Source organism: Xiphophorus couchianus, chromosome 9, assembly GCF_001444195.1.
Source record: "Xiphophorus couchianus chromosome 9, X_couchianus-1.0, whole genome shotgun sequence".
Taxonomy (NCBI): Eukaryota; Metazoa; Chordata; class Actinopteri; order Cyprinodontiformes; family Poeciliidae; genus Xiphophorus; species Xiphophorus couchianus.
Genome location: NC_040236.1, coordinates 20,963,196 through 20,984,191, shown reverse-complemented (window position 1 = coordinate 20,984,191; position 20,996 = coordinate 20,963,196). Strand labels below are relative to the sequence as shown.

The window sequence follows — 20,996 nt, the reverse complement described above, 5'->3', positions numbered from 1 at the left end:
AGTGCCAGATGGTGTCCATTTTTTTTGTCTTGGTATTTGGCATTTGTTCGTCTTCCTCAGTCCATGGATAGTTTCTGGTCTCCTTTTAACGAGTAGCATTCCTCCCAACGCTGACAGTGTTACTACAGCTGCAGTGGAACACCCGAGACCCTCCGAGGACGCGGCGTCCTTTAGGCTAGCGAGGTAGGTTTGCTCAAAGCGTTTCTTTGTACCACCCGTAGGGCGTAAACGAAAAAAATGTGGACACTGACCGTTTGAAAGTGTGTGATGATGCTATGCTGTTCTGTTCGCCTTGTGTAATGTTCTTGTAACACATGTATAAAATCTTTTTTGTCTTTGACTGTGATGTGATGCTGCACCGTCAGAAGATTTACTATTTGCATGCATGCTCTGACAGAGCCTTTTGTGAATGGATGAGATTTTTTGAAAACATTTTTCAGACATGCTTTGTTTTGTACAGTTATTTGTGCATGTGTTTTGTGCTTAATTTGACAAACACAGTCATGTTAGTTTATTTTTCCTATGAAAAAAAAAATTAAAAAATACAATTGTGTCCACTACGACCTGGAACACACCTGTAAACCTCATGGTGGCTCAGGAGTTCCCTCCTGCATTTATCCCATCCCACGCATCATTATGTAGAGAGTAATAAGACGGCTGCAACCGGTGTGAAGACTCTTATTTTATTTTGAAGTTCATGCAATATATATTTTTTTTATATATACATATATATAAAAAAAAAATTCTGCAGTTGTTATGGTGCACATAAAAATCAGTCATTAGATCACACACATACGATTCCATTGGGGATCTCCACCATTAGCAAAAACTGGATTTAACTGTTTCATTGCTTACCAAATACTGTGTAGAGATAAATCTTTTAGTATTCTCCAATGAAAATGCAGGAGGATGAACAGCCTTGTCCCAACTGTAAATATGTATGTAAACAATGAGTGTCTATATGTTTGTTTTCACTATAACCAATGTCTATACACATAAATAAAAAGGTTTATTAACTTACTGGCTGATACTTGGATTCTCTGACTATACAGGATGTTTGGGGGGAGAAATAAGTACAACAGACATTACGATTACAGTCCACCTCTTTACAAATACTCAGGCTCTATATCTGCTTTAGGAAATGGTTTTAATGTAGGTAGGAGTATAAATGATCTCATAGTGAACTTGATTTGAAAGTGTCTTGATCATTTAAAAGTAACAACCAAAAATTGTTTCAAACATTAAACATAATTGAGGTTGGCTGCTCCTAAAATTACTAGTCACAAATATTGACATGTAATTTCAAAGCTTATACAGTTGTAATAATTGACACTTAAAAATAATGTGCATATTTAAAAAAAAAAAAAACAACTCCAATTGGCTGCCAGTTCTTCCTGATTTCACACCTGCTCATACTTTTACTTTTTCTACCAGCAGGATCTTTTCTCCCCACCTTTTGCCCCCCACCTTTTGCCCTCTTCAGTCATCTTGCTGAGGTGTAGCTGGATCAGGAAGTGAAGTCTCCGTCAATGAGTCCCCAATACCATGTCTCTTGTAGCGGGGAACACCGTACAACAGCAACAAATCCATGTCTTTTTTCGACTCACTCGCAGAAGGAGAATGAATTTGAGACTGTTGAGACGAGACTTTGTCTTTTTCAGACTGGCTGTGACTGGAGATGCTGCCATCTTGTGTATCAAACACAAGATGTCTATCTTCATCCCCCTCCCAGTTTCTCCTGTCTCGTGACATGGCTTTTAGGGCACTCAGGCCTTTTCTCTCATTCTTGTCCCCTAATGCAGCCCTCTGAATTTCTGGTGTCCTTTGGGACGAGTTTCCAAGCACACGGAGAACATCACCGGAGGGAGAGGGTGCAACTTCAGGACCAAGTGATGAATATTTGTGTGTTTGTGTTGCATCTGACTTCTTGCTGAGCTGCAATATGCTAAAGGCAGTTGTACTACTTTCAGAATCGTTTGAGGGAGAAGTTAGCTCTGTGAATGAAGCTTGCTGCAGAGATTTGGACATTACATCTACACCTTCTCCTGATTTGGAGCTTGAAAGGTCAGGCAAATGATGACCAACATGAGTCCATTTTATTTTTTCCATCAGGTCTCCATCGGTCTTGGATCTGGATGGTCTCAGTCTCCTCTTTATGATGTCATCAAAGCTTGTACTTTTTGGGGCCTTTGAAGAAAGAGACGTATCCTTGTCATTTGACCCATCTTTTGAAAGATTGGGGATATAGCTGACAGTCTGACGGCTGCCATTCGGTGTGAAAGAACTACTTGGTAGTGATAAGGATTTGAAAATAGATCGCTTATAAGTGATAAGCGATTCATCTGTTGGTCCAATGATAGTTGATGCTTGTGTGCTTTGCAATGCATTGTGCTCTGTCAAGTCTTCATTTCCAATGAGAAAAGGTGGGGTATTACTTGGCTCTGGAGACGGTGCCTTGATATCTAACCGCCTCTTAATGCGTGGGACACCACGACTCAGGTCAATAACACTGTGGTCTTTTGTCTCATCCTCACTGTCACTGCTAGAAGAGGAATTAGAGCTCTGCTTTGATGGGCTACTTGAATCTTTATCACTGTGATTTTTATTTATTCTCTGTTTAACTATATCTGAGAAAGTGAACGTGTCTTCTGGACTCTTTGGAGTTGGAGACACATTTAGTTGAACATTTTCCAGCTCTGGAGACAAGCTTTTGTGTGTTTCTTGGATCCCAACAAACCTTCTCCTTAGTCTTTGTCTTCTCCCAGAACCACTTTCACTGCCGGAGGTGAAAGAAGAGTCTGCTGGGGAGTTCAGATCGGATTCTGTTGCATGGGGTGAGATTTCGAGACGCTTTCGGAAGCGGGAGACTCCAAGATTCATTGTGGCCCATCTTGACTGAAGCTCTGGGTCTACCTCAAGTGTTGTTCTGCTGGTGTCATTTGTTGGCATGTCCTCCAGGTCACCTGAAATATCAGTATACTTTTGCAATTTGATGTTGTGGTCTGTCTTTGGATTGTAAGGAATGTATATCCCAGGAGCTATTTGAAACCTTATTAATTTCTCTGAGGCTGTTGATGTAAAGGATTGATCTTTTCTGTTTTTAGCTTTCTGGTCTCTGTTCTCATCCTCACTTTCACTACTGGATGATTGTGATTCAGATTTTTTAAACTTGTTTGATTTGCTGTTGAGACCCAACTGTAGCAATGGTGATGAAGCTTTATCATGTACCTGTCTGGTTAAGGATGGATTGACTCCTTCAAGGTTTCTCTCTCTGTCAACTTTCAACAATGATTCACGAGGAATAGCAGCTTTGATATCTAGACGTCTTTGAATACTTGGTATTTGTCCAAGATCCAGGGTAGGCCATTGATTTTCTGAGTTAGATCTTAATGATTGAGTTATGTCAGCTGAATTCCTTAAGATTAGTGATTCTTCTTGCTTTTGTGTTTTCATGTGACCTCTTGTCTCATCCTCACTGCTAGAAGATGAGTCAGAACTTGGAGATGGTACCTTAATATCTAGAGGACTCTTGATGTATGTTTTGCCAAGAACAGATGAAGGCCATTGATTTTCCAATTTTACCTTTGTCATCTTGGTAGAAGACGTTGACATCCGCAGTTCCTCTTGTTTTTGTTGTACCACATGCCCACTTGTTTCATCCTCACTGTCACTGCTAGAATATGAATTTGAATCTGCTGCTGGTGCTTTGATATCAAGACGTCTTTTAAATTGTCTTATTTTCCAAAGATCAAGGGAAGGCCACTGGTTTCCTTGCTTTTGACTTGCTTTTTGGCTTGTTTGAACTGGCTGCTTTGATATTAGTAAATCTTCTTGTTTCAGTTTTGTCATTTTGTCTTTTTCACTATCACTGTCACTACCAGAAGATGAATCAGAGTTTGTTGATTGTGCCCTAGGAACTAGAGGATTCTTGAATTCTTTTGTTTTTCCAAGATCAGGTACAGACCAACAATTATCTGGTTTAGGACAAACTGTTGTAGGAACTTCAGCTGGAAGCTGTGAAATCAGCAATTCCTCTTGTTTTTTCACTCCTGTTTCATCCTCACTGTCACTACTGGAAGATGAATCAGAATCTGCTTTGGGTGCTTTGATATCCAGACGTCTTTTGATTCGTGTTACTCTTCCAAAATCAATGGTAGGCCACTGGTTTGTTGGTTTTTGGGTGGATGTAGTTACATTAGTTGGGAGTTTTGAAATGTATAACTCCTCTTGCTGCTTTTGTGTGATTTTATATTTTCTTTCATTGTCACTGTCACTACTAGAAGACGAATCTGAATCTGTTGATGTTGGTTTGATTTCGACATTTTTCTTGATTTCGGTTATATTGGCAAGATCAGGTGCAGACCAACGATTTTCTGGTTTGGGATGTACTGTTGGATAAACTCTACTTGGAAGCTTGGACATCAGCAATTCCTCTTGCTTTTGTTTCATTACATGGCCTCTTGTTTCATCCTCACTGTCACTACTAGATGATGAATCTTTATCCGCTGTAGGTGCTTTGATGTCCAGACGTCTTTTGAGTCGTGTTAGTCTCCCAAAATCAAGGGAAGGCCACTGGTTTGCTGGCTTTTGAATTGCTGTAGTTACGTTAGTTAGAGGTTTTGAGATATGTACCTCCATTTGCTTCTTTTGTGTGATTTGATCTTTTGTTTTATTGTCACTGTCACTACTAGAAGATGAATCTGAATCTGTTGATAATGCTTTAATATCCACAGGTTTCTTGATTTGGGTTGTTTTGCCAAGATCAGGTGTAGACCAATTATTTTCTGGTTTTGGATGTACTATTGGATAAACTTTACTTGGAAGCTTGGACGTCAGCAATTCTTCTGGCTTTGGTTTCAAAACATGACTTCTTGTTTCATCCTCACTGTCACTACTAGATGATGACTCTGAATCTGCTTTTGGTGCTTTGATATCCAGACGTCTTTTGATTTTTGTTGTTCTCCCAAAATCAAGGGTAGGCCACTGGCTTGCTGGTTTTTGGGTGGATGTAGTTACATTAGTTGGAAGTTTCAAAATATATAACTCCTCTTGCTGCTTTTGTGTGATTAGATCTTTTCTTTCATTGTCACTGTCACTATTAGAAGATGAATCTGAATCTGTTGATGATGCTTTGATATCCACAGGTTTCTTGATTTGGGTTGTTTTGCCAAGATCAGGTGCAGACCAATTACTTTCTGGTTTGGGATGTACTATTGGATAAACTTTACTTGGAACCTTGGACATCAGCAATTCCTCTTGCTTTGGTTTCATCACATGGCCTTCTGTTTCATACTCACTATCACTACTAGATGATGACTCAGACTCTGCAGTGGGTGCTTTGATATCCAGACGTCTTTTGATTTTTGTTGTTCTCCCAAAATCAAGGGTAGGCCACTGGTTTGCTGGCTTTTGGGTTGATGTAGTTACGTTAACTGGACGTTTTGAGATATGCGTCTTCTCTTGCTTCTTTTGTTTTATGTGGTCTTTCATGTCATCACCACTGTCACTACTAGAAGATGAGTCTGTTGATGATGCTTTGATATCCACAGGTTTCTTGATTTGGGTAGTTTTGCCAAGATCAGGTGCAGACCAATTATTTTCTGGGTTTGGATGCACTGTTGGAGGAACTTTACCTGGAAGCTGTGAAATCACCAATTCTTCTTGGTGTGGTTTCATTACATGGCCTCTTGTTTCGTCCTCACTGTCACTACTGGAAGTTGAATCTGAATCTGCGGTGGGTGCTATGATATCCAGACGTCTTTTGATCCGTTTTACTCTTCCAAAATCAAGGGTTGGCCACTGGTTTTCTGGCATTGGGGTTACTGTAGTTTCTTTAGTTGGAAGTTTTGAAATGTATAACTCCTCTTGCTTCTTTTGTGTGATTTGATCTTTTCTTTCATTGTCACTCTCACTACAAGAAGACGAATCTGAATCTGTTGATGACGCTTTGACCACAGGTTTATTGATTTGGGTTGTTTTGCCAAGATCAGGTGCAGACCAATGATTTTCTGGTTTGGGATGCACTGTTGGATAAACTTTACTTGGAAGCTTGGACATCAGCAATTCCTCTTGCTTTGGTTTCATCACATGGCCTCTTGTTTCATCCTCACTGTCACTACTAGATGATGACTCTGAATCTGCAGTGGGTGCTTTGATATCCAGACGTCTTTTGATTTTTGTTGTTCTCCCAAAATCAAGGGTAGGCCACTGGTTTGCTGGCTTCTGGGTTAATGTAGTTACATTGGTTGGGAGTTTCGAAATATATAACTCCTCTTGCTTCTCTTGTGTGATTTGATCTTTTCTTTCAATGTCACTGCCAGTGTCACTACTAGAAGATGAATCTGAATCTGTTGATAGTGCTTTGATATCCACATTTTTCTTGGTTTGGGTAGTTTTGCCAAGATCAGGTGCAGACCAACGATTTTCTGGTTTGGGATGTACTATTGGAGAAACTTTACTTGGAAGCCTTGGCATCAGCAATTCTTCTTGTTTTGATTTCATCATAGGGTCTCTTGTTTCATACTCACTGTCACTACTAGATGATGAATCTGTATCTGCTTTTGGTGTTTTGATATCCAGACGTCTTTTTATTCTTGTTACTCTCCCAAAATCAAGTACTGGCCACTGACTTTTTGGTTTCTGACTTGCTGTAGTTAAGTTAGTTGGAACTTTTGAGAGATGTAATTCCATTTGCTCTTTTGATGTCATATAATCTTTTCTTTCATTGTCACTGTCACTACTAGAAGATGAGTCTGACTCTGTGGATGCTGCTTTGATATCCACATTTTTCTTGATTTGGGTTGTTTTTCCAAGTTCAGGTGCAGGCCAACGATTTTCTGGTTTGGGATGCACTGTTGGAGAAACTTTACCTGGAAGCCTTGACATCAGCAATTCCTCTTGCTTTTGTTTCATCAATTGATCTCTTGCTTCATCCTCACTGTCACTGCTAGATGATGAATCTGAATCTGCTTTTGGTGCTTTGATATCCAGACGTCTTTTTATTCTCGTTACTCTCCCAAGATCAATTGAAGGCCACTGGCTTGGAGCTTTCTGGGTTACCGTCTCAGTTACTTTAGTTGGAAACTTTGATTTTGGCAAGTCCTCTTGTTTCTGTTGTGTTATATGGACTTTCATGTCATGGTCACTACTAGAAGATGAATCTGAACCTGCTGTTGGTTCTTTGGGGTCAAGAGGTCTCTTGTTTGCTGATGTTTTTCTGAGTTCAAAGCCAGGCAGTTGGTTTCCTGGCTTAGGACTTACTTTTTGAGACTCATTAGTGGGGTGTCTTGCTATCATTAACTCATCTTGTGTATTTTTTGTCAGATCCTCACTCTCCCTCCTAAAAGATGAATCAGAACTTGGTAACAGTGCTTTGATATCGAGACGCCTTTTGAGACGAGGAATGTGCTGAAGATCTACAGCAGGCCAACGTTCATCTGACTCATGTTTTGTTTTGGACTCTTGTAGTGGAAGCTGCTGAATGTTGATTCTGCCTCTACCATCATATGTCATTTTTTCTTTGCTCTCACTGTGGGAAGAAGAAGATGAACTTGTTCCAGGTTTTGATTTTTGTGCAACTTTCTTCTGCTTCTTTTTTGTCTTTTGTTTGATTTTAGTTCGCATTGGCTCCCTGTCACTGTCACTTGAATCAGAGGAAGCGGAAGAGGAATACTCCAGTACATCTCTTGGACTTTTTGCATCATAGCCAGTCTTGGCTGAGGGACTTTGAGCACCATCACTGAATTCAAATAGTTCTTCATCACCCTGAGAAATATCAGAGTCTGTGGTGTTTGCCTTATAAGTATGTAGAACAGAGGAGCCAGGATATTCACTTTTGCCCTTTGTGGATATTTGTGGGATTTCTGTTTTTGTGGCTATTGATAAATCTGCTCTCGTTTGAAATGAGTCTTCTACCAGCTGAAGAGACTTGGGCATGGTGTGCTTTCTGGTCGTTTGGTTTGATACTGAAGAATCTGAGGATGATGAAAGGCTTCTCCTCTCCTCAAGCTCATCTGGGTCTGGAATAGGTTCAAACTCCATGTTGCGCAGGCGCTCTGCAGCCAATTCAGCTGAGCTACTGTCATCACTCTGCTTTTCCCTGGGTCGCCTATGTAAGTCAACCTCGACTTCTTGATACTCAAACACCTCGTCGCTTCTAATGCTCTGCTGATCGCCACTCGCAACAGCATCATAATATTGCACATTGTTTTCCTCTGTGACCTCTATGCGACTAAAAGTGACTCTTCTCTCCCTGTGATGTCCTATCTCTTCTGGTTCCTCAGCATTTGAAAAGGCCTGGTTGTCATAATGTCTCTGTTGAGCAGAAGTGACGGTATGAGTCGCTGGGGAGTCTTTCTTTTTGCTGACCATTCTCCACAGCCTGTCGATACATGGTCTCGCCAGGACTCCGAGGATGAACGCCAACAGAAACGTGAAGAAAATCGATAGACACACTGCCAAAGCCAGGTCAGAGTGTGTAAAGCCCCCAGCTGTCTCTCCAGCGATCCTGCTTGTAGGTGTTTGTGGGGTTGTTTGACTGCGGACCCCGGGTAACCTTCTTTCCTGTCTTGCACCTCTCATTTTACTGATTTGGAGGTTAAAAACAGACAGAACGTGGTCTTCTTCAGATACACACACATACAGTCCTGTATCTCCCTCTGAAAAGTCACTGATGAGCAGACGATCTTCTTGCTGGCTCACAGATGCTCGACCATCGGGTGTCCACCACTCTGACTCTAAAAAAACAACAGCATAAAAATAATAGGACTAAGGTAAGAGTTAATTTACTGTGTTATTAACTCTTGATTATACAATATGTCATGTGTTACCTTGTGCTGAGCAGGAGAGCAGGATCTCAGCGCCACTGTACACCGTCACATCTCGGTGAAGATTTAAGTTGTTTTCAGAGCTTAAGCACGTTAGGTCCTCCTCATCCAGCTGCAGAAGGTCTTTGCCTGAGACGGTGGAAGGCTCAAAACATATGATGTTCCAGGTCTGCATGCCTCTGGTGCTGTCATAAGCCATCTGCCTTCTTATACTACGCATGTTGCAGTCACAGCGCCACCTGTTTCCACGCAGCTTAACATCTGCTCCAATGTCGTGCAAAGTGAGGTATGTCAATTGCTGCATGGTTGTTAACATGTTGAACCTCAGGTCAAGAACCTTTGAGAGGAACACAATATTGAATGAGATTAAGTAGAAGTAATTAGCCTTATACTAAAGTTAGCACAGTAAATCCTAACCCCAAACACTTTTCTAAAAAGTGTTGAATTAACAGAATTCAACATTTCACCTGGTACAGAGAATAATAGGCATCAAAAACCAGGCTTACCTGGAGTTGCTCTAAATTCTGAAACATCTGTGGATCCAGATGTGTAATCAGGTTATGCTGTAAATGAAGCTCCCGCAGCTGATGAAGGTCACCAAGGACTCCCGGTTCAAGACTTGAGATCCTGTTGAAAGACAGCTCCAGGACCTGTAAGGATTCAACAGCATCCAGGCCTCGAAGAAAAGAAATGAGATTTCATTAGAATTCAACATCATCAGGAAGCGGATTCCAAAAAGAAACAAAGATCTGCTCTAAAGTAAGATTTTTCAAAATTTTGTACATTTAATCATACTACAACCGCAAACATTCATATGTTGAAATTTTATGCAGAAGCTCAACATAAAGTAGTGCATAACTTTGAAGTGGAACAAAAAAAGAAACTTTTTTTAATGTAGAAATATACAGTATATTACAAATAAAAATATGAAAAGTGTGATGTTTGTATTCAGGCCACTTTTGTCATGAAGGAAAATTCAAATTCTATTCAAAAATACTTTATTGATTACTAAGGGAAATTAAATGATGTTGTAATTCATATTAACCCTAACCAATTAACTCCACATTACCTTTAACACATCTTCACTGTGTAAAAACACAATGTTGGCTCCATTATGTTGTCAGAAACCTGGCCAGAAATTTTCAAAAGGAGTGTCTAGATACCATACCACTTTATTTCTAAAATATTTAAAATGTAGCAGCTGACCAAAATGCTGCACAAAAATGTAAGATGGACAAAAACAAAACAATCCAGACAACTATAAGAAAACAGAACTTAAAACATCACAGATCCAAGGAAAGAGAGCAATATTAAGACACAGATGCTAGCTCACACGTTGGATTAAAAGCCCAAAAAATAAAAGGTTTTTAAATGAGTTTTAAAAATGGCAATAAATGGGGCCTGTCTGACCTTTAGTAGCAACTCATTCCACGTTTTAGGAGCCAGAGCTGCAAAGGCTCTGTCTCTTCTGGACTGTTAAACGCATCTGGTCAAATGATCTAAAGAAAAGACCATTAGACAATATAAAAACTAACAAAAGAATTTTTAAATGGATTCAAAACTGAACACGAAGCCATTGAAAAACCGGAGTTATGTGCTCTTGTATACCTGCACTGGTCAAAAATCATGGAGCAGCATTTTGTACCAGGGAGGTCTGGGAGTCACAACAATCCACTAGTAAAAGGTACTAAAAGCGTGGATCACTGTGTCTGGCTGGAGCCTAGAATTTAGGGGCTTGATTTTTGACCGGCGCTTCAGCTGAAAGAAAGACGACTTAACCACAGTGTTGATATGGAAGGCAAATTTTAGGCTGCCATCCAGTTTTACTCCTAAGTTTGTGATGACTGACTTTTTTTTTTTACACATTGGACCAAAGGGAAAACTCAAAGGTCGGGATAGGGTCACTGATGATCCTGCATTAACACATCAAATTTTCGAAATTTAACTTCAGTTTTATTATCCTCTCTTGTCTTTGAGTTCATATTTGAGCAGAATAACAGAGGACTGACAAAGGCAGAACAGAGGAAGCCAAAAAAAAAAACAATTCCTGTTCAAACTTTGATATAGGCAAGGTAGAAGAAACAGGAAATATATGGAAGTTGTTGTGGACAAATAAAGCAATAAATTAACTTGGAAAAGACTCAAAACTGGGGCAGGGCAACCTTCGAGTAGGCCATAGACAAACAACCAGAGCTGTGTGTTGGATACATATATTCAAGTCCAGAAAATGTAATGTAGAATCCAGCCAAAGCTTGAAAACTGGTGCTCTCCATCCAATCTGACTGAGTTGGAGCAAAGAAAAATAGACCAGATTACCGTCTCTACATTTGCAAATCTGGTAAAGGTATAGCTCAAGAGACTTGAGTTCTTATAAGCATTGATGTAGGAGAACTGATAGAGAGATGCATGCTACACATTCATATTTCCATATTTCTACTTCCAATGGAATGCTATGTATCCCTTTTCCTCCGCCTAACCAGAACTGGGCCTCAGGACTCTCAAAGCAGCTCTTCAAACGGTACAAAGCAAAAGAAAAACCTTTCCAAGGAAAGAAAAACATGTTCAGCTAAGCACAGGGAGGCCTGTGAAACAATGAAATCATAAATATTTCATTTGCACACTCACACCTGCCTGTGGAATGTCAATATAACTGTAACAGCGGCGTTATTATCTTGGGAGGTTCACTCATTTGTGCATGGTGCAAAGTTCTAAAGATAAAGGATAGAAAGGGTTTGTGTATGTGTGGAATTGAAAGGCAAATCTGAACAACTACAAACTGTATACACATTTGGATTGTAGAGTATAAGCTTCTTTTTTTTAGATTTATACTAAATTATTATGCCTTTTCTTTCTTTCTTTTATTTTTACCAAAGCCTGATCAATTTAACCAGTTTTAGTAAAGATATTTCCTAATTCCATTCTGTACAACAAATAAAGGTGTGACTGTAGAAGTTATCAGATGGATGTTCTTCTCCTGCCACTCCTAAAAAAAAAAAAAACTAACAAAAAAAAACATTTCTTTGTGGGAACTCGGTAAAACAAACTGGCTTCACTGGGTCACTGCATTCATCTCCATTTTGACATCCAAAATATTTAGTTTACCTAAACATTGATTTACTGCTAAAATTACATATTACATTTTGATCATTTTGTCACTCATGGTCCAGTTCTGTCAGTTTAACCTTGATTTACACCACTCTACAGAGAGTATGCACCAGATAAGAACCAATATACTTGACCTTGAAATGAGTCGGGCATATTGGCTCTCAAAAGATAATAAAACAAAGAAAAATTAGCCTCATTTTGAAAATTAATAATGAATCATCTCTTGCTAATTTGCTTTTTTAGTGGTATATGTCAGATTATCTTGACCCTTCTTAATAATTCATGGAAACATATTTGATAGCATTACAAAAAAGCAACCCTATAATTGCTGAGCATCCTTTTTCGTCATTTATCTTCACCGATGATCAGGTATGGGGTTTTTAATAATGTTTGCAGCTGACAACAAAGGCGGAAAATTGCAACTATAAAACGACACTAATGTGAGAAAAAAGGTGTGACATCAGCATTAATCATTAAAATCTCCTTTTGTGACTTATTTTACGTAGAAACATTATATTTAAACACGAGTTCCTTATGAGGGCTGCATAAATAATTTTTCTTTGATAATGGGGGTGTGCTATGGCCTAAAAATAAATATAAGAGACCTGTTTTATTATTATTATTCATAATCATATGACAATTATCAACCAATATTCCACAATCCTGTGTGCAGCGGGCCGGGAAATGTACCCACATTAACTCACATAGTATGCAAAAATCCTCAGTTCTTTAATCCTGGAGAGTATTTCTACATTATAATCTTGCACAGTACAGAGGGATTCTTGGGATTTTTTTCCCCCCCAGGCAACATGCATAGTGTGCTGACGCAGTGTGATGATACAGAGAGAGGGATCTTTCAGTCTTCTTTGCACAATCGCTCAAAATCGGGGTGTTCAAAGTGCAGCCTGGGGGGCATTTGCAGTTCTTGGAAAAATGTTTTGTTCATCCCTTGACCACAGTTCAAGAATCACAAATTTGCATCTTCTTAAATAGAAAATATCAGGAGAGGCACAAAGTAGTTTTTTTAACAAACCATCTTATTTTTTAATTTGTTTTCATTTTAAAATCATTGTATGTAGGAAAAAACATCCAGCAACTTTTTACTCAAGAACTAACTTCGGTACACCCCTCCATTATATTTCTCACTTTTGTTGCTGGGAGTATATTAAAACTTTTTTTCTTTTTTAAACAGAGAGAATTTCTTTTATTAAGGAAAACCTCATTTCAGCCCTACAGTAAGTTGCTCCTTTCTACTTTGATCATTGAAACATTGCATATTTTGTTTGCTGCTAAGCCATTAAAAATAAAAGAATTTACATTACTATGGATTTAAATGGAGAAAAAGAATCGTGGCCCCTGAACTCCGTGCTTTCAACTCCATAATTTTGTCCCTTTTATGGAACTTATGTGTATGGACTAATATCTACTCACAATTTCGGTGTAGATTTGGCATCATGACTTGGCTTATTATTCCACTGAAATAACCTGTTGTCAGTTTTCTGTCATCAACCCACCAAACCCAGCTGCAGTGATTGTTTCCGAAAAGATCAACCTTAGTCTCATCCGACCAAACCACAAACTTCCTCATGAAGTCCCAGTCAATCTAAAATGTTTCTGTTTGTGACAACATAATAAGCTTTTTTTTTCTGGAATTACTCTCAAACATAATTTGTCTCCTATACGGTTGATTTGAAGATTCTGCGACCGCAAAGTGCTACTCTTTATTTATTTACATCTTTACAAAATGCCTTAGCTACATTTATTTTTAACGGACTGTTATGGAAACCAGTGACTCCCACTGGCGAGTGCGCTAAAACAATTATTTCTAATTACACGATTTAGCTTCCACAGAGAAGGTTAAAGGTCGCATTTAAGGGATTTTAGCGTGTTGCTGACAGCAGGCTTTTCTCCTTTAAGCACCTTGATAATGTTTAATGTGGATGGGTGTATGATTATATAACACCTACTCACCCTGCGGCAGCCGCTCCAGCAGGTTCCTCTCAGCTGATAGCAGCTGCAAGGCGGGGGCCCAGGTCAGGCACCTGGACCCGCTCCCGGCCGCCGAGCGACGCCCGAGACGTCGAGCCGTGACGGTTCTCTCTATGCAGAGAGACAAGTGTGGGATGCTGTTGTTCCCCAGCCAAAGGTTCCTGAGGTTGGGATGCGGTTGATGAAAAGTGACAGAGCTGAGGAGGTTATGAGACAAGTCGAGCTCGGCGATCGGGTCCTGGACGGGCTGCGGTACCGAGGACAGGCCAGCCGAGGAGCAGTTCAGCAGCAGAGCTCCTCGGCAAACGCAGGATTCTGGACAGGGAGCCGAGGAAGAGGAGCACCAGAGATCCAAGGAGGCCAGGAGCAGCACAGCCGCCCAAAACGACAAGCGGCGTACCGCCATGGCAACCCCAGGCCTTTAAAACTAGAGATGAAAAACGTCAACTCTCAGAAAAGAAGCAACCCGATCGAGTACTTTGACGGCAAGATTTGAGTTGAAGAAACTCACCTGGGTAAAAACTGTCACCAGGTTGACAGGGAACCTTGTGACTCTTCTCACACCTAAACTGTACTCTCCAGCATGTTCTGATCAAAGTCTGAAGGGGATGCTGCTCCTTCAGGCTTTACGAGCCCCAGCCCAAAGATGTCACAGTGATTTATTCAATCATTTACACGGCTGGTTAATGCCTTACCGTCGTTGTTTCCCCTCCATCAATGTGATGCCAAGATAAGCCATCCCAAACAGTTATGACTAAGAGAACCATGCCCCGTTTGCACATTCTGTCAGATGATAGCGCTGTGTAATGATCACTGGTATTTCTTTTATGATTTTAAAGGGCCATGTAAACACACGAGGCACAGCAAAGCGAAGATAAGAGATTTCACGTAGTGACAAATTTCTTTAATGAAAAAGAAGCCAGTGAAATGTTGGATGGTTTTCTTTATTTTTTATTTTAAACGTATCCATGTCGTCACGTTGAAGTGATGAAAAACAAAACTTTTCTCACCAAAGGCATCGAGTCCGCAGACTGCTCCCACATTGTGACATAACAGGCCACACACAGCCCAAACAGTCAAACTTTTATATTATTTGTATTGCACAAAATTCAAACCACTCTAAACGCCGTCCACTTTCAGCACTCTTGCCTCGTAGAGAGATCAGCATTTACCTTGCAAAAGTATTTCCACCCACTGAACTTTCCACATGACATGGCCAACAACAAATTCCAATGTATTTTATTGTTTAGTTTAAAAAAAAAAAAGAAGATTTTATTCATGTATCTTGAGGCAAAGTAAAGCGTAATTGTGAATTGGACGGGAATCAATGTACTATAAATGTGAAAAGTTCAATAGGTGTGAATACTTTTGCAAAGCGCTGCTCTGTTAGCACAACTCGTATACTCCTTACTATTAGCATTAGGAAAGCTTCACAATTTATGTAAAATATAAATAACATTTCATCCCTTTAAATCCGTTGGCACGTGCATGATAAACAGTTCAACATGTGCAGAAAGAGATGTTCTCTATTATGTGTTATGTACTAGGGCTAGTTTTGAGTTCTGCATATTTTAAAGTTAATCGTCATGTAGTGTCTCGATGGAGTCAGTTAACACTTTTACACAAACCCTTTTGTGAACAGATGTGAGGTGACAGAGAAGCAGAAAATAAATACAGCAGCTTCTGACTGCTACAAACATGCGGCGTAAACTGCACAACAACTTATTGTTTACAATAGTTTTCTGAATTTAGGATAGAGGTTGATGAGTCTTATGAAAACAATGTTTTTTTTTTTAATGAACGCCAGTAATGTCTTTGGGTAGATTTGTAATAAAATGTAAAGAAACGACACACCTTAACCGCCAAGTTTAACTCAAATTTAAACTGAACTCAGTCCAAAATGCGCATTTTCGAAAGAGGCTTGTCTGATTTCACAGTCGGCCGACTGCAGGCGGATGGAACGGCGGCGCTAGTGAGCTTTCCCACACGGGTTGTCTGAGATCTGGCAGCCCATGTTGGGAAACTTCACCAGTACGCGGAACAGAGTCCCATCTTCGCACATGCAGAGCTTGTACCTCTCCAGGCCGTCGTTGAACGTCAGGTCTGTGGAGCTGGGAATGCGTGTGGCGTTGAACATTACTGACCCGTTGAGGACGATGCTGTTCTCCTGCAAAGAGGAAAATATTGTCAGGGCGCCTATTCTTCCAGATCCGGCCTTAATTGGTCTTGATACGGTGACTGTATAAGGTTTGTGTGCCCTCATTGTGACCATGAATGTTGATTTCAGGCTTTGAAATAGTTATTTAAATCCTTCTTGACTGCATTTTGTAGCAGGTAGGGCTGCATCGACTGCAGTTTTCTGGTCTATCACCAATCTTTAAAATCCTGAGCTGCCGGTAGCAGTAGGACGTTAGCAACAAGTTGGCAACAGTAGGGTGACTATTGTTAACCGCCACATGCAGACGTGGGCCTATGGGGGGACAGTAGCTCCATTTCCAGTGACCATGTAATTGTGGAATTTGACATTTGGAACAGTTCTGGCAGAGATCCTGATTTCAAGCCTGTTTTGTATATTTCCAGTCAGATCTTTTCAAAGCCTAGTCCAGAGGTGGGCAATCCTGGTCCTCGAGGGCCGGTGTCCTGCAACTCTTAGATGTCTCCCTGGTCCAACACACTTGAATCCAACAACTGAATCACCTCCTAAGTGCAGTCAAGTTCTCCAGAGTCCTGCTAATGACCTCATTATTTGACTCAGGTGTGTTGAAGTAGAGATGCATCTAAAGGTTGCAGGAGACCGGCCCTGGAGGCCTGGAGTTGCCCACCCCTGGCCTAGTCTATCCATTCTAAAACCAGTTTCAATGTTTGCTTGGGACCACTGTTCTGTTGCTGTGTCCAGGTTTCAACCGTGTGACCCAAACCGCACTCCTCATAAGAACGAAACTGGATAAAATGACCAAGAGCAGCCTCATCCTTCTAGAGCAGTTGAAATGAATCCCTGAGAGCTAAAAATGAGTGTATGTAAGTTTCTGAGCACTATAAATACAGCATGTCATTATGTTTCATACTTACAGCTCTAAGCTCAATGTCTCCACCCATTTTAAACTCCACAGTGCGGCCCATGATGTTCACTCCCTCATTACCGCGAATGATGGCCTTAGTGTCTCCCTTGATGTTCAGATCAGATGATGCGCTGCTGGTGATCTGAAAATAAAGAGCAAAATATGTCACTAAAATGAGAAAGGCACCGGTTCCTCGCCAAGAAAACTAAATACAATCAGGATTACATGACAGAAAATTCCAAGACTCCCCCCTTCTTTTTCACTCATTTACTTCATACTTGATGCACTTTTGTTTTAGCACCGCACCAATTGGAATCACACTGTCAATTTTTTCAAGAAACTGCATAAATCACCTGTTAACAATCGCATTACTTGAAAACAATTCACGCTTTTCTTTTGGCAAAGAAACTTGGGGAAATTTGACCAGTATCTACTATCTCTCTTTCGTTTTCAATCAATTTTTACTGTTACGGACAGCAATAAGTGCAATATCGCCTGCACGGGTTGTAAAACCCACATATAATTAATGAATCATGTTTTTTTTTTTTTTTTTTACACAGCTGTCAGAGCAGAGGCTGGCTTCCCTACACACCCGTTCAGTGGACGCTTTTTTAACACTGAGGACTTTGACTCCTTTGGGCAGGTGGAACTCGTGGTTTTCAAAGTCTGTGCTGAAGAAAGTTGTCTGCGTCCGAGGGTCTGTGAAGGATATGCCGACGTCGCTGACGACGGAGGTCTTGTCCTTTTCCACGCTCAGCTTTGTGTTGCCTTGCTGGAACACAACCTGTTGGAACAACAGAGCAAAAGAACAGACAAGAGGTTCTAACTGGGTTTCCAAATGCTGTTATTTCTTTGGAGAAGACTCGACGTGTTTAAATGCTTTCTTACCGGGTTGTTGTTGCCCACGATGACCAGGTCCTGGTCTCTGCGGCCGCCGACCGTGCTCTTGTGCAAAGGATGAACAATCCCCATGTCGGCCTTCTGTTTGAAGCGCAGCAGGCCGCTCTCGTGGAACTCCATGCTGTCGCAGCCGTTCGGGCCAATTCGGATCACCGTCCATATTACCAGCGTGATCTGAGCGATAGCGGAGTCGCGTCAGAGCTCACTTTGTACAGACAGACGTAGAACACAGACATTCGGCTATTTTGCATTTTGTCAAGCTATTAGCACCAGGTTTACTGTATTTTCTTGGAAAGTGGGACAAAGAAAACCGTTGTTGAATGGAAACCATAAGAAGTCCTGACTGCAGTTTGCAACAAGGCATAAAGAAGGGGCTCTGGTAAGATGGGAAAATATTGGCCTACATGAAAAATGTCATCTACTGAGGAAAACTAATACTGCACATCATCCTCAATACACCACCCTTCATGCTGAAGCATGGCGGAGGCAGCATCATGAAGTGGGAATGTGTTTCTTCAACAGGGACTACTGGTCATAATTAATGTGAGGACAGATAAAGGTAAAGGATCCTTGCAAAAAGTCTGCTTGAGGCTACACAAAACGTAAGAATGGAGGGGAGGTCTACCATTCAGAATAACAATTATAAACAAAGATTAAACTGGGGGGTTTTTTTGTTACTATGGTCCAGATAAAGTTTAAACTTAAATTCAGTGAGAGTTTGAACTTGAAAATTGCTTCCTACAGATGCTCTCCATCTGACATGATCACATTTAGTGCATTTCATAAGGGAACATGGCCAAAAGGTTCAGTTTGTAGCTGATGCATACGCCAAGTTGGTCTAAATACAAACACATGCCACACTTTTAAGATTGCACTGGTAAACAATCTTTTGAAAAGCATGCATCATTGCTCTTCCGCTCCAGAATTAGACACTAATTTTTGTCCGTCTTTCACGCGGAATACTACAATTCCCAAATAAAGTTTGGTTGCACTGCAAGAAGGTGTGGGAAAAAGTCCAAAGGGTTATATTTCTTTGCAAGTTACTGCAGCCTGGCTAAGAGACTTACAATGAGATTGATTAAGGCGAGCAGGAAGAGGAGCACAATGATGCAAACAGCCATGTTTCCCTTGCGTCCCCTCAGCCCAGTCTTATGAAGACGTTCTTCTTCGATGGGTACATATCCCGCTTTGAAGTTGCTGTTGTGCTCCTTGTTGACGTTGCGCCTCTCTATAGCCTTCTCACGCATGGTCTTCTTCACGGGGCCATTGGAGCTCTCCTGCAAGTGCAAAGCGACAAAAAATATGCGCATTAAACTACAAGATAAATTTTACTGCTAAACTTAATTTTAACATTCAAAACTGTTGACTGTGGTTTTACATAACCACAGGGGTATCCATACTTTACACAGATACGATACTGAGCCGAGTTTTCCTTATTTTGTTTAAGAGTTTATTTAGTATCAACGGTCATATTTCCCTGCTGGGATTAATAAAGTTATTCTATTCTATTCTATTCTATAACAAATCACCCATTCCGATATCTGGGTGTTAAACGCTCAGCGACAGCCTGTCTGTGGTCATAACTAAAAATAAACTACGCTCCTATTCGTGACGAAACGGATATGAAGTCCTTTCCTCTCATAAACATTTAAGTTGCGTCCTATTCCTAATGGCAAACACTGTCGCGCCTTCAAACGGCAGGTCTTCCAGAGAAAACAAGCTGAACGTCTTGAAAACATCCGACGCGAAGGCCCAACATTCATAAGGCTGCGCTTATATTTCCATCCAACAACGGGAACAAAACACGCCACCCCTAAATAAACCACCTTAACCTAAACATTTTGTCACTTAACAATGACTCCGGGTTACTCTTTTCGCGGGACATGATGAGAAGGCTTAATAAAACGTGAGAAGAAGAGCAAATAAAGAACATAACGGACCTCCTCGGACGCCATGTTGACCCTCCCTCCTCCGCTGACGGAGAGCGGACCAACCTTCACTGGCGAAGGTGACTGAAGCGTTTCCGCTGCAACATGGGCAGACAGACAATTACTCAGGGATATTTTTTAATTCTACTCCTCACGAAGAACCTAATTACAGACCATAACGTGGCGTTTAATTATGATCTCCTCAGCTTGTTAGAAACGCGTGTGCGCTGAGGATAGAAAATGGTTTGTTCCATGATGAAGCGCCCAATGGCAGAATGATCCAAAAATAGGGAAAACGCATCCATTCATATTTTCCGAAGGTAAACTGGAAACATTCTATACTTTACTGCTCTTTGTGGGTGTATTTTTTTTGATAAAAAAAAGAGAAAAAGAAAAGAATGTATAGTTTCTCTTTTAAATGCTCACTTTTACAAGAGAAAAACAATAGTTTTAGTTTAATATCTGCATGATTAAGAAAAGCAATCAGCCTTAAAAATATTTATGTTAGCAATTTTAGGTTGCCATTGTTTTTGTCTTTGTGTAAGTTAACAATGAATAATTACGAACGTGTAGCATAATAATTAAACTAATACTTCAGCAGTTAGAATATACAGTAGCGGTTCTTGCATTAATGGCGCTCTGGGCGAGTTCTCCCTTCCATCCCCAACATATGACCAAACACAGAAAGTATAATTAACATTAAATACAAAACAAACGATAGATAGATAGATAGATAGATAGATAGATATTTTTTCAGTTATTTGATGAAGAGGGATGTATTAACATAAATATAACTGCATTCAACTACAGCTAAGGCTGATTTCCATTGTTTGTCCCTCTGCCAGGTAGTACAGGCTGAATAACCTAAAATTAATCAAGCAAAAACAACAACAAACAAACAGGGGTCATTATTATTCATCTGGTTTTCTTCTACAACAACAAAATAAAGTGTGTTTACATGATTAGTTAGCCTGGTGCTGTTCTGGGATGGACCTGTCCAAGGTGTACTGCGCCGCTCACCCATCAGAGGGCGCCATCACGTTTTCAGAAGAGTTGTTATGGTGGCAGACCAAAACCCAAAGCCATGACAGAACTGCAAGTTGTATTATGCTGTAAATGAGAGATATTCAAAATGGACACATTAATAACTTTGTGTTATTAAGGAGTGACCATTGATCTCAAAATCATGG

At 40.4% G+C, this 20,996-nt stretch overlaps 2 protein-coding genes across 2 annotated transcripts; both read right to left on the bottom strand.

Moving 5' to 3' along the window:
* Positions 1-18: 18 nt before the first annotated feature.
* On the bottom strand, positions 19-14,749 carry lrrc66 (leucine rich repeat containing 66). The gene is made up of 5 exons (XM_028026904.1): positions 14,431-14,749; positions 13,902-14,346; positions 9,332-9,501; positions 8,829-9,162; positions 19-8,735 (listed from the first exon to the last, which is right to left on the bottom strand). The coding sequence occupies exons 2-5, from the start codon at positions 14,323-14,325 to the stop codon at positions 1,480-1,482; spliced, it is 8,184 nt and encodes a 2,727-aa protein (XP_027882705.1). The 5' UTR covers positions 14,326-14,346; positions 14,431-14,749; the 3' UTR covers positions 19-1,479.
* Positions 14,750-15,188: 439 nt separating this feature from the next.
* sgcb (sarcoglycan, beta (dystrophin-associated glycoprotein)) lies at positions 15,189-19,938 on the bottom strand. Its single transcript, XM_028026914.1, has 6 exons — positions 19,819-19,938; positions 18,946-19,155; positions 17,867-18,052; positions 17,571-17,762; positions 16,989-17,120; positions 15,189-16,086 (listed from the first exon to the last, which is right to left on the bottom strand). Exons 1-6 carry the CDS (start codon positions 19,831-19,833, stop codon positions 15,889-15,891), a joined length of 933 nt encoding a protein of 310 aa, XP_027882715.1. The 5' UTR covers positions 19,834-19,938; the 3' UTR covers positions 15,189-15,888.
* Positions 19,939-20,996: the final 1,058 nt, after the last annotated feature.

Excerpts from the sequence above, each read along its gene's own strand:
- lrrc66 (XM_028026904.1), bottom strand. The coding sequence starts at position 14,325 with ATGGCGGTACGCCGCTTGTCGTTTTGGGCGGCTGTGCTGCTCCTGGCC. Across the intron at positions 9,163-9,331 it reads AGAATTTAGAGCAACTCCAG|GTTCTTGACCTGAGGTTCAA; the intron begins GTAAGCCTGGTT and ends TTCCTCTCAAAG. Across the intron at positions 8,736-8,828 it reads GCTCTCCTGCTCAGCACAAG|AGTCAGAGTGGTGGACACCC; the intron begins GTAACACATGAC and ends TTGTTTTTTTAG.
- sgcb (XM_028026914.1), bottom strand. Across the intron at positions 18,053-18,945 it reads TCGCCTTAATCAATCTCATT|ATCACGCTGGTAATATGGAC; the intron begins GTAAGTCTCTTA and ends GCTATCGCTCAG. Across the intron at positions 17,763-17,866 it reads TCGTGGGCAACAACAACCCG|GTTGTGTTCCAGCAAGGCAA; the intron begins GTAAGAAAGCAT and ends TTGTTCCAACAG.